This window comes from Salvelinus alpinus, chromosome 30, assembly GCF_045679555.1.
Source record: "Salvelinus alpinus chromosome 30, SLU_Salpinus.1, whole genome shotgun sequence".
Taxonomy (NCBI): domain Eukaryota; kingdom Metazoa; phylum Chordata; class Actinopteri; order Salmoniformes; family Salmonidae; genus Salvelinus; species Salvelinus alpinus.
In genome coordinates this window covers 29,253,979-29,281,590 of record NC_092115.1, presented here as the reverse complement: position 1 = coordinate 29,281,590, position 27,612 = coordinate 29,253,979, and the positions used below count along the sequence as shown (strand labels likewise).

General features: G+C 42.6%; 1 protein-coding gene across 9 annotated transcripts in view; it reads right to left on the bottom strand.

Annotated features, from left to right (window-relative positions):
- The window catches only part of LOC139559726 (5'-AMP-activated protein kinase subunit gamma-2-like), a 62,251-nt gene that overhangs the window by 3,937 nt on the left and 30,702 nt on the right, over positions 1–27,612 (bottom strand). For 5 of the 9 annotated variants that reach the window (XR_011671816.1, XM_071375985.1, XM_071375982.1 and 2 more), the window contains 11 exons: positions 15,422–15,660; positions 7,826–7,886; positions 7,208–7,314; positions 6,481–6,562; positions 1,484–1,542; positions 1,318–1,363; positions 1,180–1,234; positions 904–1,030; positions 499–664; positions 339–376; positions 56–202 (listed from right to left, as the gene is read on the bottom strand). Coding sequence is in view for 7 of the 9 variants with exons in the window: in XM_071375985.1 (XP_071232086.1) it covers positions 56–202; positions 339–376; positions 499–664; positions 904–1,030; positions 1,180–1,234; positions 1,318–1,363; positions 1,484–1,542; positions 6,481–6,562; positions 7,208–7,314; positions 7,826–7,886; positions 15,422–15,660 (1,127 nt within the window). In the remaining 2 variants the exon portion in view is untranslated. Of the gene's footprint in view, positions 1–55; positions 203–338; positions 377–449; positions 665–903; positions 1,031–1,179; positions 1,235–1,317; positions 1,364–1,483; positions 1,543–6,480; positions 6,563–7,207; positions 7,315–7,825; positions 7,887–8,148; positions 8,399–15,421; positions 15,661–26,169; positions 27,166–27,612 lie in introns of those variants that run through there. The other 4 variants (XM_071375987.1, XM_071375988.1, XM_071375989.1 and 1 more) reach the window with 4 other exon arrangements.

The window sequence follows — 27,612 nt, the reverse complement described above, 5'->3', positions numbered from 1 at the left end:
AAGTTAGAGAGAAAGAGAAAAAGAGAGGAAGAGAGGCGTGTGTGTTAGAACTCACCTCTGCTTTGACAATCCTGTCCACGATGGTCTCCAGTGTGTCCAGCTTGTGGCACTGCATGACCCCCTCAAAGTACTGCCAGCGATGCCTCAGAGCCTGGGTCACGGTGATGTCCAGGTTATTATACGTCTTCTCTGCTGCCAGGTTCTATACACATGATACATAGACACACTCATATGGATGTATTTTTGAAGGAAAATATTCACAATATATTGTTGAGGGGGAAGTCACGTGATTACCAAGCTGTATTAAGATCATCAATATTTAGTAAACCACCACTTACTATGACATCAAATTTGGAGTAAATATCCACCACTTTCCCTGTGAGGATATTGAAACATAACCATTAGGCTTCACCGCGAGAGTTAAACTGAATCTAAATCAATCAAATTACCCTTTAAAGCATCTTTGAACAACAGTTGTCACAAAGTGTTTTCCAGTACCAGATACGTCCACCACAGGCAGGGCAGACACCCTCCTCTCTACGAAGATCTGCAGGGCCTTGATGATGGGTGTGTCAGGGTGGATGAAAGCTATGTTCTTGTAGGTACCGATGCCCAGCTCCCCCAAGGTCTGCTTCATAAAGGCTGGCTTGGGCATCTCGCGCACCTGGAACAACACAACATAGCGAGAGAGACACACTCAGTTTCTATTCACCTTCTTCTCCAACTCCAAGGACAGTGTTCAAGTAAAAGCAGAGTTGTCAGTTTATTGTCCAACTCCAAGGGCAGTGTTCAAGTAAAAGCAGAGTTGTCAGTTTATTGTTTCAAGAAAGACAGTCCCAATGGGACTAGTGTGTATGATCATAAAACCTAACGTCAGGTTGTCAGTAATGGTTTTAGACTTACAAAGAGCTGTAGGAACTTGAGGATCCTCTTGTGTGTGAGGATGTAAAGTGGGTTTCCCGTAACAGGGTCGATGACAGGCAGACGGTGGATCTTGTTTTTGATGAGGGAATACACTGCATCAAATATGCTTCAAAGACAGACAGACATAAAACACACATTAAAAGAAAATGCAGGCGTTTTCTTTGCAGGTATGTATATTCAAACCACATACACGGCAAACAGTCGTACACACATTCACAACTGTATAATAGCCATTGTTATGCAGTAACAACTTACCTTGATTCAGGTGATATGTTCACTAAAGGTTTGAATGTCTCTTGCAAATATACTTCTGTGGAGAGGGAAAACGAGGCGAGTTCAATGTTCGATACATGTCATTTAATGTTATAATATAAACCAGAGCTTGTTACATACCTCTCCACGTCTCAAGCTTATGATCTTCCAACTCATATATTTGCACCTATAAAACAACACAACTGTATTGATATCTAAAAAACACACTAGAGAACTACAGAAATCCATCATAGGTTTCACATGTCGAACAAATATAACGCAAATGGTTTTGTCCACTCAAACTTACCAACGGTGACTTGTAGTATCTGTGTAGTATGATGATGAAGTCTGTGATTGTCAACATTCCTGAAATGAGAAGACATGTACGCCTTTAGAATGACTAACAGTTGTCATGAAGCTGTCATAAAGCATTAGGTTGCTAACGGACTTCATGTCAACAAATCACGCTCGACTGGCTATGACTCATAACAAAACTGACTAACGTCGTATTTAAATCTGGAGATAATTGTTATCTGGGTGGTTCCACCAAATGAGTATACCTTTTGGGCAATATAGCTTCATCTAAATAATAAATATTTCACCAATTCTGTACATTCTGTCATAAAAAGCGCACGTACAACTTAATTAAAAAACACGTTTTCCCATCTCAACAGGTTAAATAAAAATTACTATAGTAAGTGCCTAAGTGCCAAATAAATTGTCCGGGTTGACCGTAACAGGGTTGACAATTTCATCTTAAATCAGCCATGAGTTCCCTCGTGACAGGGGGAATGGAAGCTTGTTATGTGCAACAGGGATGGGCAATTGAATGCAAACTTAACAAAAAAATGTATTAATAAAACATTTGTAGCCTGTCTAGCTATGGGTAACAGGGAGTTGACGTGGTGTGCTCGACCCATTCAGTTTCACACCACAAAACACCAGAAAATGGCCAAAAAGAGTAGAACCAGTTCACCGGTTTTTACACTATAGTTTGACTATTAGATGTTCAATGTTTCTTTTGAAAAAAACATTTTAAAATAAATAATTTCACCATATTAAAAAAAGAGAGTTCAGTTCACGTAACAGGGTTGACATTAAAATTAGGGACAGACATTTCATGTGATTAGATCAATCACTAATCATATGAAATAAATAATAATAATCTTCAGAAATTACATTTTCAAGCAACAAAATAACTAAGGCTTTAGAGTGATGGTGACAAGTTGGAGAAATGTTGGGGTTAAGCGGGTTAAAATCTTCATAGAAGTCACAGAGGGTGCACAGAGGGACATGCCAAAATGGCAATTTAGCAAGTTTTATTGAATTTTATTTATGTGGTCTAAATTCATGTGGTATATAAATCTAATCAAATAAAACTTTATTTGTCTCGTACACATAATTAGCAGATGTTATCGCAGGTGCAGCGAATTGCTTATGTTTCTAGCTCCAACAATGCAGTATACAGTACCTAACAATACAAAACAATACACACAAATAACCCAAAATGTAAGAAATTAAGAAATATCAGAAAGAGCAATGTCAGAGTCCGGAATATATATATATATACATACAGTACCAGTCAAAAGTTTGGACACACCTACTCATTCAAGAGTTTTTCTCTATTTTTACTATTTTCTACATTGTAGAATAATAATGAAGACATCAAAACTATGAAATAACACATATGGAATCATGTAGCACCCAAAAACGTGTTAAACAAATCTAAATATATTTTAGATTCTTTAAAGTAGCCACCCTTTGCCTTGATGACAGCTATGCACACACTTTGCATTCTCTCAACCAGCTTCATGAGGAATGCTTTTCCAATAGTCTTGAAGGAGTTCCCACATATGCTGAGCACTTGTTGGCTGCTTTTCATTCACTCTGCGGTCCAACTCATCCCAAACCATCTCAATTGGGTTGAGGTCGGGTGATTGTGGAGGCCAGGTCATCTGATGCAGCACTCCATCACTCTCCTTCTTGGTCAAATAGCCCTTACACAGCCTGGAGGTGAGTTGGGTCATTGTCAAATCAAATCAAAGTTTATTTGTCACGTGCTGAATACAACAGTGAAAGCACCCCCACACCATCACACATCCTCCTCCATGCTTCACAGTGGGAACCACACATGCGGAGAACATCTGTTCACCCACACCGCGTTTCACAAAGACACGGCGGTTGGAAGCAAAAATCTCAAATTTGCACTCATCAGACCAAAGGACAGATTACCACCGGTCTAATGTCCATTGCTCGTGTTTCTTGGCCCAAGCAAGTCTGTTCTTCTTATTGGTGTCCTTTAGTAGTGTTTTTTCCCCCAGCAATTCAACCATGAAGGCCTGATTCACACAGTCTCCACTGAACAGTTGATGTTGAGATGTGTCTGATACTTGAACTTTATTTGGGCTGCAATTTCTGAGGCTGGTAGCTCTAATGAACGTATCCTCTGAAGCAGAGGTAACTTTGGGTCTTCCTTTCCTGTGGTGGTCCTCAAAAGAGCCAGTTTCATCATAGCGCTTAATGGTTTTTGCGACTGCACTTGAAGAAACGTTCAAAGTTCTTGAAATGTTCCGGATTGACTGACCTTCATGTCTTAAAGTAAGGATGGACAGTCGTTTCTATTTGCTTATTTGAGCGTTTCTTGCCATAATATGGACTTGATCTTTTACCAAATAGGGCTATCTTCTGTATACCACCCATACCTTGTGACAACACAACCGATTGGCTCAAACGCATTAAGGAAAGAAATTCCACAAATTAACTTTTATCAAGGCACATCTGTTAATTGAAATGCATTCCAGGTGACTTCCTCGTGAAGCTGGTTGAGAGCATGCAAAGCTGTCATCAATGCAAAGGGTGGCTACTTTGAAGAATCTCAAATAGAAACTATATTTTGATTTGTTTAACACCTTTTTGCTTACTACATGATTCCATATCAATTATTTCATGGTTTTGATGTCTTCACTATTATTCTACAATGTAGAAAATAGTACAAATAAAGAAAAGCCCTTGAATGAGTAGGTGTGTCCAAACTTTTGACTGGTGCTGTGTGTGTATATATACACTGCTCAAAAAAATAAAGGGAACCCTAAAATAACACATCCTAGATCTGAATGAATGAAATATTCTTATTAAATACTTTTTTCTTTACATAGTTGAATGTGCTGACAACAAAATCACACAAAAATGATCAATGGAAATCAAATTTATCAACCCATGGAGGTCTGGATTTGGAGTCAAACTCAAAATTAAAGTGGAAAACCACACTACAGGCTGATCCAACTTTGATGTAATGTCCTTAAAACAAGTCAAAATGAGGCTCAGTAGTGTGTGTGGCCTCCACGTGCCTGTATGACCTCCCTACAACGCCTGGGCATGCTTCTGGATGAGGTGGCGGATGGTCTCCTGAGGGATCTCCTCCCAGACCTGGACTAAAGCACCCGCCAACTCCTGGACAGTCTGTGGTGCAACGTGGCGTTGGTGGATGGAGCGAGACATGATGTCCCAGATGTGCTCAATTGGATTCAGGTCTGGGGAACGGGCGGGCCAGTCCATAGCATCAATGCCTTCCTCTTGCAGGAACTGCTGACACACTCCAGCCACATGAGGTCTAGCATTGTCTTGCATTAGGAGGAACCCAGGGCCAAACGCACCAGCATATGGTCTCACAAGGGGTCTGAGGATCTCATCTCGGTACCTAATGGCAGTCAGGCTACCTCATGGAGGGCTGTGCGGACCCCCAAAGAAATGCCACCCCACACCATGACTGACCCACCGCCAAACCAGTCATGCTGGAGAATGTTGCAGGCAGCAGAACGTTCTCCACGGCTTCTCCAGACTCTGTCACATGTGCTCATGTGCTCAGTGTGAACCTACTTTCATCTGTGAAGAGCACAGGGCACCAGTGGCGAATTTGCCAATCTTGGTGTTCTCTGGCAAATGTCAAACGTCCTGCACGGTGTTGGGCTGTAAGCACAACCCCCACCTGTGGACGTCGAGCCCTCATACCACCCTCATGGAGTCTGTTTCTGACCGTTTGAGCAGACACATGCACATTTGTGGCCTGCTGGAGGTCATTTTGCAGGGCTCTGGCAGTGCTCCTCCTTGCACAAAGGCGGAGGTAGCGGTCCTGCTGCTGGGTTGTTGCCCTCCTACGGCCTCATCCACGTCTCCTGATGTACTGGCCTGTCTCCTGGTAGCGCCTCCATGCTCTGGACACTACGCTGACAGACACAGCAAACCTTTTTGCCACAGCTCGCATTGATGTGCCAACCTGGATGAACTGCACTACCTGAGCCACTTGTGTGGGTTGTAGACTCCGTCTCATGCTACCACTAGAGTGAGAGCACCGCCAGCATTCAAAAGTGACCAAAACATCAGCCAGGAAGCATAGGAACTGAGAAGTTGTCTGTGGTCACCACCTGCAGAATCACTCCTTTTTTGGGGGTGTCTTGCTAATTGCCTATAATTTCCACCTTTTGTCTATTCCATTTGCACAACAGCATGTGAAATTTATTGTCAATCAGTGTTGCTTCCTAAGTGGACAGTTTGATTTCACAGAAGTGTGATTGACTTGGAGTTACATTGTGTTGTTTAGGTGTTTTGAGCAGTGTATATAAAATTAGGAACTCAGTCGGGGTCTCAACTTGAGTTAGAATAGTAGAATACACAAGGTGCAATTTCAAAACATGGATTTTCATCAGTTTTCCTCTTGTTATGTCACTCACTGACAGTCATTCAATTAGCCCATGTCAGTTAACATGTTTTAGATTGGTAAATTAGTCCAGTGAGTCTAGCCAGCTATCTAAACTTGTAGTAATCATGGACGAATTACCGACAGGGCCTGCAGGGACCCCATTGATTTTGTTAGTCACTCTCACTCAGATAAGTCATGGCAATATGTGTAGAATTGTAGGAAATTAGCTGTAAAACTGCAACAACAAAAAACGTTTTAATTCCGGTGCTTAGTTAATGTGAGTTAATGTGTAGTGGCTAACTGTATAGCTAACAGGCTATGTGTTTATAGATCGACTGAGGTGAATGAAGCTACAGCAACCAATGTGATAATGGCTAGGGTTTTGCTTGTTTTTGCTGTTCTTTGAATTAGCATTTTAAGAATTTTTTAATTGTATAGAAATGCATTAAACGAGCTTCAACTTTCTTCCCGGACCTGACTAAATCTCAGACCCTGGCTACGGCCCTGATATGCATTCATTGGTGAATATAGGTGTTTGCATCAGTGAATGCATTAAGCATGAATGCATTTCATGTGAACGTGTGTCATACACAAAAGGCGTTTCTTACCCACAAAACACTGCCTCTCTGAGTCCCACAGTGGAGCAGCACGCACCCCATTGGCCACTAAGGCAAAGAAAGCCTTCTTCACCTGTGAGAAAAGACCACAATCATACACAAAAACACATGGATGGCAAGGTTCTGAAGGTGGTATTGTACATATTGTACAAATGTGGAAGTGTTCAATTGAAATCCAAATCAAACACTAAAGCATTCTGGTTTTAAGTGGTTTCATACTCAGATAAGGGAACTAAAACCTTGAGTTTAATAGATTCAGTGGCTGATTACTGTTTAACCATTTTATGAGGCAAATCATTAGCACTAGCAATAGCACTGCTCTCCTCATGGAACATTAACCAAACGGTTCTCAGTGCCTTTCAAACCAAGGAGACACTTCAATAGCCATAAGAATGTCCCTCAGTGGACAAACCTAGTAAGATAAACAAAAGCTATACTGTAGCTCAATGTTAGGTTATAGTCAGGCCTACTCAAACGTATTTATACATAGTCTGAATTCTGGGCCTGGGCCTGGGCCTGGCCAGAAAGTGTCTCAGATTGCTGATCTAAGATCAGTTGCCCCGTGTCCATGTAGTCTTATCCATTATGATCTAAAACACAAAAATAATCCTCAATCAGCAATTCTACTTTGAAGCGCTTTTTGAATATGGTCCCTTATCCATGATAGCTCCATCGTGATGTCAAAGTGTAGTCATGTGTAGGAGCTGGGCTTACTTACTTGCAGTCCAGTGTCAAACACAACCAGCTTGGAGCTGGTGGGAACGATGTCATAGCAGCTATGGGACTTCATAAAGCGCATGTAAATATCACTGTCTGGTTCAGCAGCTGTAAAGACAGACACACAAATATTCACACTAAATGTGTATATCGGATAATCTCAATATTCATACTGAATCAATGATGCCACCTCTTGGGCTGGGGGAATCCCTTATTCCAGCAGCACATGCTGACAGGACTGCAAAAGGCTTTGCGCTATCACCAGGCAAAAACTGGGTTATGATCAAAACACATCCTGCATAATAAGACTTAAATGTGAAGGATTGTGATTTTGCAATCAGGATGACACTTGTTGTATTGGTGAAATAAGCAAAACTGGAGTAATTTATCTTATGAAGCGTCATATTCTGCGAATAGCAACCGGTGTCACCAATGTAATGGAATTAATATTCACATTACAATTCACACCAGCACTTTACAAATCAGCATCCTGCATTCCATATTGAGCCCTGGTCTTCAACTATAAGCGAAACAATTGCAAAAACGTCAAATAAATGGCTATGTAACACCATCAAGTAAAATGAAAATGTAGACTAGTCTACTAAGTAAATGCACTTACCAACACCATCATCGTCTAGTTCAAGTTTCTCCAGCATGCCTTCGAATAAACCGTAGAAATTCTGTAAGAATATGAGACAGTCAAGAACGCGCTCCAAACCTACCACAATATGACATCAGTCGCACGCTTTCAGGCGCACAACTACTCGCCGTTTGGCAAAGTTAAGATTAAAATAACAATATACATTCAATAACTGCTGGCACTTTACACCATGACAGAATCATCTATCTTTTTGAGAGACTGACAGTAGGCTAAATGTCCTTGCGCAAAGCCAAAATTAAGAAAAGCAAGCCCCGTCTGTCTGACAATGACAAAATACGTACTGCGTGCAACTCATTAAATTGCCCTTGTCCAAGTTTCTACTGTAGACTGTGGGCAATTCATATCTGGAGCTCTGTGCCTGCCAGTAACTGTAATGGCACATTATTAGTAGACTACACACCCCTTAACTCTGTATTAGTGGAACATTCCTAAATCTATTTTGCTGCAATCAATGCAGCCAATGCCTACAGTAGGATCATACTACTGAATAAAACATAGGAGTGTACAACTCTTCCGGATAAAAACCGACGCAAAAATATTTTTATTTAAAAAAAAACAGACTGACATAGCGTGACAGCGTATCTGCTCGGAAGCATATGTTTTTCTGCGTATTCTCTGGATTGTGAACGACAGGGGAATTCGTTCAAGTTTAATTTATTATTATGATCACGCACTAGAATCCTACATGCGAAACAACCAAGGCTTTTCACCATATTAGGAAATCCCTTATGTTGCCAAGCAGCCAGAAGCCAAGGATTCCCTGTCCTTCTCTATGCCCATAACTTATTTTGCAGGACATTAAAATGCAACAATTTGCACAATAGAGAACTATTTACGTATATGGAAAGTGCATAAAAAAATCCATAAGGCAAGGGATGAATGGGATGAAGTAGGCTGGCTGCTGCACAATTAGCCCAGAGACAGAGGCTGTGCTGCAACAAAATAATCCTATAACAAAATAAGTCTGTGTACAGCACTAACATGCAAATGTCAATGAGGTAAGTTGCCTTCCTCCCTATCCTACAAAACACTTCATCATGGCACGTACCATGAGCCAAGCCATATGCCATACTGGGCTCTTTGTAGCATATGAGGATTCAAAATCCTTTGAAAAAATGTTTTTCTTCATCTCCCCTAGCCCCTTGATTAGACCCTAATCCAGTGCAGTAGAAGAAACAGCCCTGAAAGATCACCCCTGGGATGTCCAACCAACCCCCCAGAGTCACCCTATACCTCATCGTGACACAGCAATTTTCAGCCTAACCCCGCATCAGCACGGGCATGAATCCCATCCCAATCTGCTGCTGCTGCACTGCCACAGGGAAGGGAACGTGCTGTAGGTAAACACGGGGATGTAAATTAGAGATGGAGGGCTGTTTCATTAACACGCTTCCAGATTGGAAGTGGCAGAGAAGTCATTCCTTTGATTATGGTAAGAGGAGAGCCTGGTGTGTGTTGAGAGAGAGAGAGAGGTGAGGAGAGAGGAGAATAGAGACAGCGTGACAAATTATCAATATTAGAGATAGAGAGAGATACTTATGGCTCATATAATCATGAGGGTTAGGGTGTAAGAAGCAACAACAAAACCAAAGATGGTGATGAAATATTGACTTACACTGTCAGGGTAGTGTGTGCTATAGCTCAACCAGACAGACACAGACAGTTACTTGAAGTATTAGTTTTAAAAATATATATCACATCCTCAATCAATCAAATACAGTGCCTCCTGAAAGTATTCATACCCCCCAACATGTCGTTGTGTTACAGCCTGAATTCAAAATGTATAAAAAAAAAAACATTCACACATCTACACACAATACCCCATAATGACAAAGTGAAAATATGTTTTTTGAAATTTTAGCAAATGTATTGAAAATGAAATACAGAAATATCTCATTTGCATAAGTATTCACACCACTGAGTCAATACACGTTAGAATCACCTTTGGCAGTGATTACAGCTGTGAGTCTTTCTGGGTAAGTCTTTATGAGCTTTACAAATGTGAATTGTACAATATTTGCACATTATTCTTTTTTAAATTGTTCATGCTCTGTCAAGTTGGTTGTTGATGATTGCTAGACAGCAATTTTCAAATCTTGCCATAGATTTTCAAGATGATTTAAGTCAAAACTGTAACTAGGCCAATCAGGAACATTCAATGTTGTCTTGGTGTCATGATCGTGTGGAGGAGAGACGGACCAAGGCGCAGCGGGATATGAATACATCTTCTTTTATTAGAACGACGAAGATGAAACACGAAACGAAACACTTATACAAACTATACAAAACAACAAACGACCGTGAAGCTACAAACGAAAGTGCACACATACAAGCTACTTACGTTCAACATAGACAATTACCCACAAACACCTAAAGCCTATGGCTACCTTAAATATGGCTCCCTTAAATATGGCTCCCAATCAGAGACAACAATAACCAGCTGTCTCTGATTGAGAACCAAATCAGGCAACCATAGACTTTCCTAAACACCTACACTCAACCATAGACATACCTAGACACATACACTCAACACAAACCCATACACTACAACCAACACCCCCTATACCATATAATCACCCAAAACACACACACACCCCATGTCACACCCTGACCTAACTAAAATAATAAAGAAAACAAATAATACTAAGGCCAGGGCGTGACACTTGGAAAGCAACTCCAGTGTATATTTGGCCTTGTGTTTAATGTTAATGTCCTACTGAAGGTGAATTTGTTTCCCATTGTCAGTTGGAAAGCAGACTGAACCTGGTCGTCACCGACGCTCGTTTAATGTGAGCGGGTCAAAGGCGCATTTCGTCTTTGAGCAGTCCCAGACGTCCTGATATTTTCAAACAGGTTTGATTTTAATTGGCACAAAATCTGAAACGCTCTTGTAGTGTGAGATATGCAACGACATGTTTTGAGAACGGTGATCAGCAATAGCCAATGACAGCTCACCAGAGAAGAAGGCAGTGAGATGACGTTGCTTCGCTTCACCCAGAATGTGTAGACTCTCGAGCAGGAGTGATGACTACTACTAGTATGTGTTTGTACTTGCCTTCAAACAAAGCCAAAGTGACAAATCGTTACACCTCTGAAGTTCACAAGCAATGCTATTCAATTCAAAATGTTTGGCTAGATATTTCAACGCTGTATGGCAAGCGTGAATATCTGACTGAATGTTTAAGAGGCTGCTTTGAGCAAAAGCTTGTAGCTACGTAAATCGAATCACATCATAGATTTTGCCAGACAGCATGGTATCGAGAATCCTCACGACCAAGTGAACAATCTTGTAGTGTGTGATCACCGTCTGTGCCAGATCGTTTAGTGTGCGCACCAATACGTAGGCAACACACAAAAAACTACAGGAATCACGGTCTCCGCAGCCGATATGAGTAAGACCTTTAGACGGGTCAACATTCACAAGGCCACAGGACCAGACGGATTACCAGGATCTGTACAGCGAGCATGCGCTGACCAACTAGCAAGTGTCTTCACTGACATTTTTTATATTTTTTATCTTTTACATTTTTTTTTCTCCCCTTTTCTCCCCAATTTTCGTGGTATCCAATCGCTAGTAATTACTATCTTGTCTCATCGCTACAACTCCCGTACGGGCTAGGGAGAGACGAAGGTCGAAAGCCATGCGTCCTCCGAAGCACAACCCAACCAAGCCGCACTGTTTCTTAACACAGCGCGCCTCCAACCCGGAAGCCAGCCGCACCAATGTGTCGGAGGAAACACCGTGCACCCGCCCCCCTCGGTTAGCGCGCACTGCGCCCGGCCCGCCACAGGAGTCGCTGGAGCGCGATGAGACAAGGATATCCTTACCGGCCAAACCCTCCCTAACCCGGACGACGCTAAGCCAATTGTGCGTCGCCCCACGGACCTCCCGGTCGCGGCCGGCTGCGACAGAGCCTGGGCGCGAACCCAGAGACTCTGGTGGCGCAGCTAGCACTGCGATGCAGTGCTCTAGACCACTGCGCCACCCGGGAGTTCACTGACATTTTCAACCTCTCCCTGTCCGAGTTTATAATACCAATATGTTTTAAGCAGACCACCATAGTGCCTCTGCCCAAGAACACTAAGGTAACCTGCCTAAATGACTACCGACCCGTAGCGCTCACGCCTGTAGCTATGAAGTGTTATGAATGGTTGGTCATGGCTCACATCAACACCATCATCCCAGAAACCCTAGACCCACTCCAATTTGCATAACGCCCCCACAGATGTAGCAGTCTCTATTGCACTCCCCACTGCCCTTTCCCACCTGGACAAAAGGAACACCTATGTGAGAATGCTATTCATTGACTACAGCTCAGCGTTCAACACCATAGTGCCCTCAAAGCTCATCAATAAGCTAAGGACCATGGGACTAAACACCTCCCTCTGCAACTGGATCCTGGACTTCCTGACGGGCCGCCCCCAGGTGGTAAGGGTAGGTAACATCACATCCGCCACGCTGATCCTCAACGAAGGGGCCCTTCAGGGGTGCGTGCTCAGTTCCCTCCTGTACTCCCATGACTGCATGGCCAAGCACGACTCCAACACCATCATTAAATTTGGTGATGACACAACAGTGCTAGGCCTGATCACCGACAACAACGAGACAGCCTATAGGGAGGAGGTCAGAGACCTGGCCATGTAGTGCCAGGACAACAACCTCTCCCTCAACGTGATCAAGAGAAAGATGATTGTGGACTACAGGAAAATGAGGACCGAGCATGCCCCCATTCTCATCGACGGGGCTGCAGTGGAGCAGGTTGAGAGCTTCAAGTTCCTTGGTGTCCACATCACCAACAACTATTCCCCCTCAGGAAACTAAAAAGATTTGGCATGGGTCCTGATATCCTCAAAAGGTTCTACAGCTGCACGATCGAGAGCATCCTGACTGGTTGCATCACTGCCTGGTATGGCAACTGCTCAACCTCTGACCGCAAGGCACTACAGAGGGTTGTGCGGACGGCCCAGTACATCATTGGGCCAAGCTTCCTGCCATCCAGGACCTCTATACCAGGCGGTGTCAGAGGAAGGCCCTAGCAATTGTCAAAGACTCCAGCCACCCTAGTCATAGACTGTTCTCTCTGCTACCACACAGCAAGTGGTACCGGACTGACAAGTCTAGGTCCAAGAGGCTTCTAAACAGCTTCTACCCCCAAGCCATAAGACTCCTGAACATCTAGTCAAATGGCTACCCAGACTATTCGCATTGCTCCACACCACTGCCACTCTCTGTTGTCATCTATGCATAGTCACTTGAATTAACTCTACCTTCTACCTACATGTACATACTACCTCAACTAACCGGTGCCCCCGCACATTGACTCTGTACCGGCACCTCCCTGTATATATTGTTATTTTATTTTTTACTGCTGCTCTTTAATTACTTGTTACTTTTATCTCTTATTCTTATCCGTATTTTTTGAAACTGCACTGTTGGTTAGGGGTTCGTAAGTAAGCATTTCACTGTTGTATTCGGCGCGTGTGATTAATACAATTTGATTTGATTTGAGGAAAGATGGTCGTTTAAAGTAAGAGGCTCAGCAATGTTAGGATTTTGAAAGTCGTGTAGTGTCCACCCGGCTTAGTGGAACAGCGGGGACTACGAAGAGACACACACAGGCATAGACACACGCATACACACACATGATAACATACGCACATGTACACATGGATTTGTGATGTAGATATGTGGTAGTAGAGTAGTGACCTGAGGGCACACACTTAATGTGTTGTGAAATCTGTTGTGAATGTATTATAATGTTTTTAAAATTGTATAACTGGCTTCATTTTGCTGGACCCCAGGAAGAGTAGATGCTGCCTTGGCAACAGCTAATGGGGATCCATAATAAATACAAATACAGTCACTGTCTACCTCTACTGTACCTACACAGTGGAAATCCTCCTGCATTGTGCCTGTTCCCAAAAACACCAAGAGACAGGGCCTAAACAACGTCAGGCCTGTTGCACTCACTTCTCAGTTGATGAAGGTGTTTGACAGAGTGGTCCTTGCGCAACTTAAGCAGCAGGTGCAGGAGTTTCTTGACTCCCTGCAGTTTGCCAACCAGGCCAAGATAGGTGTGGAAGATGCACTGCATGGTGCATAAAGCATATGATCACATGGAGAGAGCAGTCCGCATTATGCTATTAGAGTTTTCCAGTACATTCAACAAATATCCAGGCCGATCTTCTAGCCCGCAAACCACAGGTCATGCAGTTACATCCTTCCACCATCACCTGGTTCATGGACTACCTCACTGACAGGCAGGGTCAGACAACAGAACCACTCGGTCTCAGAAACCATCATCACTAACACAGGTGCCACAAAAGTGAAGGTTCTGTCACCATTCCTCTTCACCCTCTACACAGCAGACAGCCGGCACGCCCATGCCTCCTGTCACCTACAAAAGTTTTCAGATGATTCAGGAATTGTAGGCTGCATCACGAAGGATGATGACTCCCTACACAGGGAGGAAATATCCTCATTTGTGGCATGGTGCATCTAAAACCACCTGGAGCTTAATGCGTCTAAAACCAAAGAGCTGGTGATATTCAGGAGGAAGGAGTGCATCTCCTGTGATCATCACAGTGGAAAGGGTGGACTCGTAGAACTACCTGGGGGTGGTGATTGACGATAAGCTGCAGTGGAAAGAGAACACCTCCATGGTTTTTCAAAAAGCTCAGTAAAGGCTATTCTTTTTAAGGAAGCTCAGATCCTTTGATGTCTGCTCAAAAATGCTCCAAATGTTTTTTTAATTGCGTTGTGTCTAGTGTCCTGTTTTACAGCGTAATCTGCTTGGGGGGGTAACATCATTAGAGACAGGCTAAACAAAATCATCAAGAAGACTGGATCTACCATTAGCACCCACCAGGACAATCTAGAGCCCATCCTGGATAAGAGGATCCTCTAAAAGCTCAGCAGTATAGAGGCCAACACTAGCCACCTCTACAGTATCTGCCTGGAGCATTGCAGTTTGATGGCAGACAGATTTTTTTTACCCAGGTCCAAAACAAAACTTTTTCGGAAATCCTTTTTACCATATGCTATGAGGCTTTTTAACACGAACACTTCGTTTTTATATTCATTGATGATGTGCTGCTCTTAGTGTCTGTGTTTTCTTGTTGTGTTTTTATGGTGTATTTATTGGTAATATATGTATTGGCTGGTGCAATAAAAATGTTCCTCTGGGGGATTAATAAAGTACTATCTTACCTCTTATCTTAAAGACATTAGTCTTGTTAAACTATGTTGAATTTATTTTCAAAACAACATTTTCCTAGGTCCCTCAAATAAAAAAAACTCAAGCTGGTGTTGTATTTAATAACAATAATCCAAAAGGGGAGGGCATAAAACAATGTGAAAAAGGGGGCCCTGGGGAAAAAGGTTGGGAACCCCTGGTCTAGGAGACTCACAGAAAATCACCTCAGCTTCTCCCTTACACCACTTTTCCTCGGCAACCCTGCAATATTGCTTCACTGCACAATCAATTATCACTGCCACTAACAAACAGCCTAAACCAGCAGTTGGTGTAGTAGGTAGTAAGAGGTATCACTCACTGGCTGTGAGGTAGCTTGGGGCAGTGGGAAGGCGTACGGTATCGGAGAGGACGAGGGCATGGGGGGCTTGGCAGAGGCGGGCAGGCTGAGGCGCTGTCCGGTGTCTGGTGGGGGTGACGAGAGGGAGCGGCCCAGACGTCCAGGGGCACTCTGGTGGACCTCCTGGGGGAACAGCATGGACTGGCTTGGGGCCTGGGTGGGGGTGCTGGGTGGGGTGGGGGAAGACGAGAGGCCGGAGACTGTGGAGGAAAAACAAGGACCAGAGAAAGGATTAGCAGTTAGCACTAGTCTACACAGGCCTGTCATTTATACATGGAGTTTCCCTAGACATCTCCTGTAGTGCTGTTGCTATGTTCACAATCAATCTCAACTCAATTGTGGCCTTTCTGATTGGGATATACTGTACCCTTTCAACAGAGTATGTGCTTGTCACATGATACTGTAATAGTGGAGTGGCTCCCCAAGATATTTTGCTTTTCAGAACAATATTGATTGGAATATCATTAAGTATCCTCATTTATCATCAGCAAAGCTGATGGGTCAATAATACTTGATTCATCCAGATGAATCATCTGAGTTGAGCTTGCTGATGGGATTTTCCATTCACATCATGTGTGGTTAAGTGCTGCCAGGGCCTGGAAACCTGCCAGGAAAATAATTAAAATATCCAGCCCACCCTGTCCCTAAAGAACAGCAATCAATTGATTTCAGTGGATCACTGCAGTGCAAGCAAAGCTTGTGAGTCCTATGACAACTACAGTAGACTTATTTGAATGTACTGCAGGTTGTCAGGAACGGGTTGGACCAACACAGTATCAGAGAACATCTTCGAATACCTAAAAAATGTTTCCAAAGCTGGTTCAAATTTCAAACAAATCAATCAAATCAATGTGAAGAACATCTATATTCTGGCAATTAACAATAGAGTGGAATATAGTTATCAGTCCTTCCTTCCTCTATTTTTTATTAGCTTCATGTACTAATACCACTGTGCCATTACCCAGCCTTGATGATGTGTATCATATCATAAATCAGTGAAGAGATACATGTAACTGCCAAAATAAAGGAAACACCAACATAAAGCATCTTAATAGGGCGTTGGGCCACCATGAGCCCCAGAACAGGTTCAATGCGCATTATAGATTCTACAAGTGTCTGGAACTCTATTGGAGGGATGTGACCCCATTCTTCCACTAGAAATTCTATCATTTGGTGTTTTGTTGATGGTGATGGTAAAACGCTGTCTTAGGCACCATTCCAGAATCTCCCATAAGTTTTCAATTGAGTTGAGATCTGGTGACTGACTGACACGCACACACACACACCCTTTAAACCCCCTATTTTCCTTTGAGACCCCTCTTTCAAAGTCACTGACATCTCTTCTTCTATGGTAGCCAAAATAATGGGCAACTGGCCATTTTTATACATGACCCTAAGCATGATGGGATCAATATACTTTGTATCCCTCATTTACTCAAGTGTTCCCTTATTTTGGCAGTTATCTGTATCTAGTGTACAGTATACCATACAGTACTAACAGTGATATATCATTCAGCCTGGCTATAGTATTGGACAGCTGTCTGAGAGGCTAGCAGGCTCCTGTTCTGGCAGTGTCCGTCAGGTCGAGGCTGCCGCTTGATCACATGACAGCCCTCACATGCCCCTCAGCAGTCACGACCCAGCACGGGGAACGGGTTGACATATGACACCCACACACATGGCCCTGGCCCCACCCTGCTGACATATTTCTGAGGCCATACTTCCAGTGACGTGGGTGATGCGTACCGAGTGGTTCACATTTCCTCCTCTAGACCATGGGACTCTGCTCATCTCCAGTAACTTATCAACAACTTCACTTTGACATTCAAGTCACCACTCACTTATCGAACAATCACCTATAGAACTATAAGTCATAACTGCCTTATGAAGGGACACTGTCGTAACAGCGGAGGTGATTAGGGATTACTTGAACCCAAATGTAAATTGTTGATGCAAACTAAATGATGTTTGATCTGAAAAACAACCACTTCCCAGGTTGCATTACACAGCAGAAACATAAATAAACAGTTTTTTTGCTATATGACAGATTCATCTATCAAATAACTTTGCTTGCATTATTTCTGATTACCATTTTTTTTTTTACCAACCCCTCCACTGGTTGGAGGATCTGGTGGAAAACATTGCAATTCAATATACAGTTGAAGTCGGAAGTTTACATACACCTTAGCCAAATACATTTAAAAACTCAGTTTTTCACAATTCCTGACATTTAATCAGAGTAAAAATTATCTGTTTTAGGTCAGTTAGGATTAACACTTTATTTTAAGAATGTGAAATGTCAGAATAATAGGAGAGAGAATGATTTATTTCAGCTTTTATTTCTTTCATCACATTCCCAGTGGGTCAGAAGTTTACATACACTCAATTAGTATTTGGTAGCATTGCCTTTAAATAGTTTAACTTGGGTCAAACATTTCGGGTAGCCTTCCACAAGCTTCCCACAATAAATTGGGTGGATTTTGGCCCATCCCTCCTGACAAAGCTGGTGTAACTGAGTCAGGTTTGTAGGCCTCCTTGCTCGCATACGCTTTTTCAGTTATGCCCACAAATTTTCTATAGGTTTGAGGTCAGGGCTTTGTGATGGCCACTCCAATACCTTGACTTTGTTGTCCAAAAGCCATAACTTTGGAAGTATGCATGGGGTCATTGTCCATTTGGAAGACACACTTGCGACCAAGCTTTAACTTCCTGACTGATGTCTTGAGATGTTGCTTCAATATATCCACATAATTTTCCTTCCTCATGAAGCCATCCATTTTGTGAAGTGCACCAGTCCCAACTGCAGCAAAGCACCCCCACAACATGATGCTGCCAACCCCGTGCTTCACGGTTGGGATGGTGTTCTTCGGCTTGCAAGCCTCCTTCTTTTTCTTCCAAACATAACGATTGTCATTATGGCTAAACAGTAGAGGTCGACAGATTAATCGGAATGGCCGATTAATTGGGGCCGATTTCAAGTTTTCATAACAATCGGAAATCGGTATTTTTGGACGCCGATTTTGCAGTTTTTTTTTTTTTTACACCTTTATTTAACTAGGCAAGTCAGTTAAGAACACATTCCTATTTTCAGTGACAGCCTAGAAACGTGGGTTAACTGCCTTGTTCAGGGGCAGAACGACAGATTTTTACCTTGTCAGCTCAGGTATTCAAACTTGCAACCTTACGGTTAACTAGTCCAACGCTCTAACCACCTGCCTCACGAGGAGCCTGCCTGTTACGCGAATGCAGTAAGAAGCCAAGGTAAGTTGCTAGCTAGCATTAAACTTATCTTATAAAAAACAATCAATCAATCATAATCACTAGTTATAACTACACATGGTTGATGATATTACTAGTTTATCTAGCGTGTCCTGCATTGCATATAATCGATGCGGTGCGTATTCGCGAAAAAGGACTGTCGTTGCTCCAACGTGTACCTAACCATAAACGTCAATGCCTTTCTTAAAATCAATACACAGAAGTATATATTTTTTAAACCTGCATATTTAGCTAAAAGAAATCCAGGTTAGCAGGCAATATTAACCAGGTGAAATTGTGTCACTTCTCTTGCGTTCATTGCACGCAGAGTCAGGGTATATGCAACAGTTTGGGCCGCCTGGCTCGTTGCGAACTAATTTGCCAGAATTTTACGTAATTATGACATAACATTGAAGGTTGTGCAATGTAACAGGAATATTTAGACTTATGGATGCCACCCGTTAGATAAAATACGGAACGGTTCCGTATTTCACTGAAAGAATAAACGTTTTGTTTTCGAGATGATAGTTTCCGGATTCGACCATATTAATGACCTAAGGCTCGTATTTCTGTGGGTTATTATGTTATAATTAAGCCTATGATTTGATAGAGCAGTCTGACTGAGCGATGGTAGGCACCAGCAGGCTCGTAAGCATTCATTCAAACAGCACTTTACTGTGTTTTGTCAGCAGCTCTTTGCAATGCTTCAAGCCTTGCGCTGTTTATGACTTCAAGCCTATCAACTCCCGAGATTAGGCTGGTGTAACCGATGTGAAATGGCTAGCTAGTTAGCGGGGTGCGCGCTAATAGCGTTTCAAACGTCACTCGCTCTGAGACTTGGAGTAGTTGTTCCCCTTGCTCTGCATGGGTAACGCTGCTTCGAGGGTGGCTGTTGTCGATGTGTTCCTGGTTCGAGCCCAGGTAGCGGTGAGGAGAGGGATGGAAGCTATACTGTTACACTGGCAATACTAAAGTGCCTATAAGAACATCCAATAGTCAAAGGTATATGAAATACAAATCGTATAGAGAGAAATAGTCCTATAATTCCTATAATAACTACAACCTAAAACTTCTTAACTGGGAATATTGAAGACTCATGTTAAAAGGAACCACCAGCTTTCATATGTTCTCATGTTCTGAGCAAGGAACTTAAATGTTAGCTTTCTTACATGGCACATATTGCACTTTTACTTTCTTCTCCAACACTTTGTTTTTGCATTATTTAAACCAAATTGAACATGTTTCATTATTTATTTGAGGCTACATTGAATTTATTGATGTATTATATTAAGTTAAAATAAGTGTTCATTCAGCATTGTTGTAATTGTCATTATTACAAATAGATAAAAATAATCGGCCGATTAATCGGTATCGGTGTTGAAAAATCATAATCGGTCGACCTCTACTAAACAGTTCTATTTTTGTTTCATCAGACCAGAGAACATTTCTCCAAAAAGTACGATCTTTGTCCCCATGTGCAATTGCAAACCGTAGTCTGGCTTTTTTATGGCGGTTTTGGAGCAGTGGCTTCTTCCTTGCTGAGCGGCCTCTCAGGTTATGTCGATATAGGACTTGTTTTACTGTGGATATAGATACTTTTGTACCTGTTTCCTCCAGCATGTTCACAAGGTCCTTTGCTGTTGTTAACTGATTTTGATTTGCACTTTTCGCACCAAAGTACATTCATCTCTAGGAGACAAAACGCGTCTCCTTCCTGAGCGGTATGACGGCTGTGTGGTCCCATGGTGTTTATACCTGCGTACTATTGTTTGTACAGGTGAACGTGGTACCTTCAGGCGTTTGAAAATTGCTCCCAAGGATGATCCAGACTTGTGGAAGTCTACCATTTTTTTCTGAGGTCTTGGCTGACTTCTTTTGATTTTCCCATGATGTCAAGCAAAAAGGCACTGAGTTGGAAGTTAGCCCTTGAAATACATCCACAGGTACAACTCCAATTGACTCAAATGATGTCAATTAGCTTATCAGAAGCTTCTAAAGCCATGACATCATTTTCTGGAATTTTCCAAGCTGTGTAAAGGCACAGAGAACTTAGTGTATGTAAACTTCTGACCCACTGGAATTGTGATACAGTGAATTATAAATGAAATAATCTGTTTGTAAACAATTGTTTGAAAAATTACTTGTGTCATGCACAAAGTAGATGTCCTAACCGACTTGCCAAAACTATAGTTTGTTAACAATAAATTTGTGGAGTGGTTGAAAAACGAGTTTTAATGACTCCAACCTAAGTGTAAGTAAACCTCTGACTTCAACTGTATGTATGTATGTATGTATGTATGTATGTATGTATGTATGTATACATACACACACACTGAACAAAAATGTAAAAGTTATATTCAAAGATTTTACTGAGTTACAGTTCATATGAGGAAATGTCAAAATGAGAAATATGAGAAAAATTCATCTATGGATTTCACATGACTGGGAATACAGTCGGTCACAGATACCTAAAAAAGAAAATGTGCCTCACTGTCACGGATTGCCCCGGTACTGCTGTTCATTCCGTTCACCAGTTCGAGGTCTATGTCACCATCTTTCTAGACGTCACTGAACTGGATCATCACCACCAACCCCGGACTGTCTTGTCTCATTACGCACACCTGGTTCCCATTCCCCCTGATTAGTATGTGTATATACGTGCCCTCTGTTCCCCATTGTCCTTGTTGATCATTGTTCCATGTCCGTCAGCTTGTGTGTTACCGTGCGCTTGTTATTACGGGTCTCTCCCTGTGTATTTATTAGAGGTTTACACCTCGCTCTTTGTTTGGGTCACAGCCCTGTGTTATATACAGTATATCACAAAAGTGAGTACACAACTTCTTTGGTCGACCATGGCGAGGCCTGTTCTGAGTGGAACCTGTCCAGGTAAACCGCTGTATGGTCTTGGCCACCGTGCTGCAGCAATCTTCTTATAGCCCAGGCCATCTTTATGTAGAGCAACAATTCTTTTTTTCAGATCCTCAGAGAGTTCTTTGCCATGAGGTGCCATGTTGAACTTCCAGTGACCAGTCAGTATGAGGGAGTGTGAGAGCGATGACACCAAATTTAACACACCTGCTCCCCATTCACACCTGAGACCTTGTAACACTAACGAGTCACATGACACCGGCGAGGGAAAATGGCTAATTGGGCCCAATTTGGACATTTTCACTTAGGGGTGTACTCACTTTTGTTGCCAGCGGTTTAGACATTAATGGCTGTGTGTTGAGTTATTTTGAGGGGACAGCAAATTTACACTGTTATACAAGCTGTACACTCACTACTTTACATTGTAGCAGGGTGTCATTTCTTCAGTGTTGTCACATGAAAAGATATACTCAAATATTTACAAAAATGTGAGGGGTGTACTCACTTTTGTGATATACTGTATATATACACGTGTTTGCTTTGGGCTTCGTCCCATTCATGTTCATGATGTACGCCATTTTGGATAGTGAAATAAAAAAAACGTTCATATTCCTGCGCCTGTCTCCAATCATTATACAACGTGACACTTACAATGGACCTCAGGATCGCTTCACAATATTGCCATCGATAAAATGCAATTGTGTTCGCTGTCTGCAGATTATGCCTGCACATACCATAACCCCACTGCCACCATGGGGCACTCTGTTCACAACATTGACATCAGCAAACCGCTCGCCCACACAACGCCATACACATGGTCTGCGGTTGTGAGGCCAGTTGGACATACTGCCAAATTCTCTCCAAAAATGACATTGGAGGCAGCTTATGGTAGAGAAATGAACATTAAATTCTCTGGCAACAGCTCTGGTGGACATTCCTGCAGTCAGCATGCCAATTGCACGCTCCCTCAAAACTTGAGACATCTGTGGGATTGTGTTGTGTGACAAAACTGTACATTTTAGAGTTGCCTTTTATTGTCCCCAGCACAAGGTGAACCTGTGTAATGATCATGCTGTTTAATCAGCTTCTTGATATGCCACACCTGTCCGGTGGAAGGATTATCTTGGCAAAGGAGAAAATGCTCACTAACAGGGATGTAAACAAATTTGTGCACAAAATTTGAGAGAAATAAGCTTTTTGTGCGAATGTAACATTTCTGGGATCTTTTATTTCAGCTCATGAAACATGTGACCAACACTTTACATGTTGCGTTCATATTTTTGTTCAGTGTACATATAGCCTCCTATTTCTACAGGACTCCAAGTACGTCGTCAAATCAACCAATCCCTCTAATCTTAATTCCCCCCACAGATATCCACAGACGAACACATTTTCCCTAGTATATTACCATTTTCCCCATTTTATTTTGCAATACATCCTTATATTTTACTGTCTTACGGGGGTCTTGAACCTCTCTACTCGTACCATTTCTACAGAGATTGCCCTAAAAATAAATACTTTACTTTTAAGAGTATAATCATATTTCCCAATTGATTGAGCATGGTTTTTCAGATCTCCTTATAGTATTGTTGTAGGTCCATCTGAACACAGACATGACTTAACCCCTTCTGGACGAAAAGAGATGTTCCATTGATTCTGTTTCCTCGTGGCAGAGTCTGCACAGGGCTGACTGTTCAATGCCCAATATATTGAGCATTATTTCTGTAGCGAATATATATATAATAATTTATATTGAAAAGAATGGATCGATGCGTCAAATGTTGTTTTGTACATCAGTTCATAATCCCGATGCCATGGTATTGGGACAACAAAAATGTTCCCAACTATCTTGAATTTTACGCGGTATAGTTGTCAAACCTCTCGACCTTAAGTGAAACTGATACATTTTACGATTTATACTAGTCATTTTAAGCCATGCATGGTTTTGGATTGGCGGCATACAAACTAATTCACTACCTTCTCATTTGAGTAATTGTTATAATTCTAATTTTATGGCTGTGTATAGAACCCTCTAGTAAACCATACAGCACACACACTGACTTCTGCTTCTACTGCGTTCAAATAAAAGGGACTGAATACTAAATGGCAGTTACATTCAACAGTAAATAGTAAACCTATATGCCATCTACAGAAAGCTCAACTTCATTGAAGAGGATAAATCTGCACAGGCATTCATCGTGTCACAAAAACACACCTGCCCAGTCCAGCTATCTCCACTATCTCCTGACATTTAGCTGGCTAATACCAGCCCTCTCTTCAGTCGTTTTGGTGTCTTATTTTAGCTACGCTGTTGTGGCACATTCCGCAGGAGAAGATAACACAGGGGGACAGCAGGGAGGGAGGCCCTCCTCACCAAACACACAGGGAGGGGAGGGGGAATACACCACATGGGGTACTGGAGTCATCTATACCAGTGTTTCTTAACCTCTCCAGAGGTGGGCAATTCCAGTCCTCCAGGGCCTGATTGGGGTCACAGCTTTGCCCCAGCTAACACACCTGACTCCAATAAATCACCTAATCATGATCTTCAGTTTAGAATGCAATTTGATTAATCAGCTGTGTTTGCTAGGGATGGAGAAAAAGTGTGACACCAATCAGGCCCTCGAGGACTGGAGTTGCCCACCCCTGCGTCTAGTCCATCCGTGTAGACACTAGTCCATTGGATTTTGCAGACTGGCCCCTCAGTTGGTTAACTGAAACACCCAACAATCGACATCTAATTCAGCATGTCAGATTGTGTCGCACTACATTTTGAAAACACTGAAAAGCTTTGTGTATAAAAGGGCAATGGTGAACTAAGATTGTGACGGCATCATATTGGCCAATGTTCTTTCCATTAAGTCTAAGGAGGAAGGCAGGTGTCACAATACTGCTGGGCCTCAACATGAAGCAATCAGTGTTTCTGATCTGCAGTGGTGAGTGGCAGATTTCCCTTAGGAGTTTGAAAGGGGTGACTGGGCTGTCAGCCATGTTGGGTTATGAGACTGGTTTTGAGTGTATCAGCAATATGATCTGACCTGGCTGTCTGATGTACAGTGCATTCGGGAAGTATAAAGACCCCTTGACTTTTTCCACATTTTGTTACGTTACAGCATTATTCTAAAATTGAATAAATAAAGAAAATCCTCAATCTACAGTATGGTGCTATACTGTACGTGCTGTAGTGTAGACAACTCTTCTATTGTTGACATGTCAAACTCTTCTATTATTGTCATGTCCTAACCATAAAAGACTTGGCAACAGCACATACAGTATGGGGCCAGACCAAAATAAACTGAGCACCACATATGGGTTTACACATACAGGTTCACATCATAATGACAGTTGGGCCTTGACCTCTTCCTCCACTGATCCCAGGTCAGACTAGGGCTAAAATTAGGAGCTGTGGAGTTCATGGCAGTGTCACTCAGGGCCACCGTCCGTACGCCCCAAGCATCCAGTGAGATGTCCCAAAGGTAACATTCCTAAAACCCCATGTATCCAGTGTGATGACCCTGTCCCTGACACTCCTGAAGGAGACACCGTCATTTTCATAAAGTTTAACGTTCCAAATCAGAGCAGCGATGATTACAGAGACTAACAGATGTGGGTCAAAAATAACAGCGTCGTATTATCACCCAGCTCAAGCAGCAGGACTATCAATTACCATTCTATGTAGCACGAGAGTACTCTTAAATCACGATGAATTAGATTGAATGAAAAAACATGCAAACATGTTAGTTTACCGTCTCATATCCTCACTGTACAACGTACAATTTCACAAATGTTTTTGAGGGACACCGGCCATTAAGACCTCCGAGCTGTCAGCAGCCCCTATATGTAGCTGCAGTGCCAATTACAAAATGGATGCTCTGTTTTTACTGTCTGGATCAGCAGGGGGTCCGGGTGATGTCTACCTTACTGTACTTGTTACAAAATGGATGCTGTTTATACTGTACTACTACTGTATCAATAGAGGATCCATTTAACTGCTCCGATAATAAACATTTATTTTGATTGTGATTGTTAATCCATGATGGCTGTCTGATACGTCAGACTAGACATCATGTTCTGTCGCCGTCTTCAATTACAATTAAAAGTTAGCCAACAACTATACAGATACAGTGTACAGCCATGACATCTTGTGAGTATACTTGTGTATCTGGTAACACTACGCCATTTTGCAGTGGAATGGTTAGAATCTAAAGAGACCTTGAGGGAAGGATAATATATTCAACATATACTGTCTTCAGTCTTGTGGCCCGTCATACACTGAGTGTACAAAACATTAGGAACACCTGCGTGTATCAAGAATGGTCCACCACCCAAAGGACATCCAGCCAACATGACACAACTGTGGGAACCATTGGAGTCAACATGGGCCAGCATCCCTGTGGAACGCTTTTAGCACATTGTAGAGTCCATGCCCCAACTAATTGAAGCTGTTCTGAGGGGAAAAGGGGGTGCAACTCAATACTAGGAAGGTGTTCCTAATGTTTTGTACACTCAGTGTATACTACGCAGTTAGACACTTTTATAGACAATTGAAGTGGTGTGATCATGTGAACAGCACAAGACATTACCAGGCAGACATGGTGGCTCTGACTGTCGTCTTCCTTCCGCTAGCAGGTCCTGCTCCTTCCGCTTCTTACTCCTCCTCAGGCTGCCAAACCTCTTCATGGACACAAGCGGGTTCAAGCGATGGGTTCAGCACCCAATATGGACCATGACCATCCAGGACAGGGACCGGTCACAACTATTGGGCACCACCACCACTCCCCAGAAGAGTGGCGAGAGAGCTACTCCTGCTACTCCGCCTGATGCATGTTTGTAAATACAATAAAGTTAAAGATCTGTGTCAAAGATGACAAAATCTGTGCCAGAATGAAACTGAAGATCTGATCGGAGAAGGGTTTTTCCTAACCAGTCAGGTGCTTATTGAATCAGTCGTTTGAGCGAGGCTACTCTTCCAGCTCTGGATGGCCTTGTGTTAGTCTTCTGGAAAGAGCTGGACCTTTCCAAGGAAGAAGTGGAGGGCCCTCTTCAGTCGATAGGCTCTTAGATGAAGGATTGTCTTTATTCTCATGAGCAGATCTCCTCTACTGGTTAAGAGATGCCTCTTCTCCGTTCAATTGATGTGTTATCTGTTATTTCGACACGGCCGTCCTTCATGCTTGTATTTCTCGGTAAGTTAAGGATCTGTTCTTTCTGTTACCTCATCGAGAAAATGTCTCATCGAGTCCACAGAGCCCAGCAGAGGCTGCAGGTGAAGTATGCTCCCCTCTCAGGGAATTGATGTCTGTGGCAAATCACACGTTTGCTGGAGAACACGAAGGGAAAGAAAGCTGGAAATTCCACACGTCCTCTGTGAGACGAAGTCCAACACTCCCAAGTGATGATGCACAGTGTAGCACAGCGCACACAGGCAGAATCTCTCTGCCTCCCCTTCAGCTCACTCAATATCTCTCTGGTCTCCTATCTCTCTGCTGAATTTCACTCTGCTCCTCCTCTCGCTCTCCCTGCTCTATTTTGCTCTCCCTCTGCAGAGCCCTAGTAGTGGCGTTGGTTGCTGTAAATTGTCAGGTGCAGCTGTGGGTGGTGTCTCTAATATAGCACGGGTGTCAGCAGACTGTAAAAGGAGGCCTGCCCGGGAGGGCCACACAAAGTGATTGGCTAAGAGTCTACTTCTCGCTGCCCAACACATTCAAATCACCATACCCACATCTGTCTCACTCTGTCTTCGTATACACACTCACACTATATATCTCAATCCAACTAAAGACAGTAAGGTGACATAAGAATTCAAATCCCCATCTACTTATAGTGGAACACCCTGAGAAAGACTTGAAAGATTGTTAGGGTTGTGACGGTAATTGAATAACTGGAACCGCCATGAAAATAAAATAACCGTCAAATACATTTAAATAGTCCTACATTCATTAATTTATATATATATATATATTACCTAATAGCGGGTGTGTTTACTAATGATAATAAGCAATTGTTTTGCTAACTTAGTCTGTCTA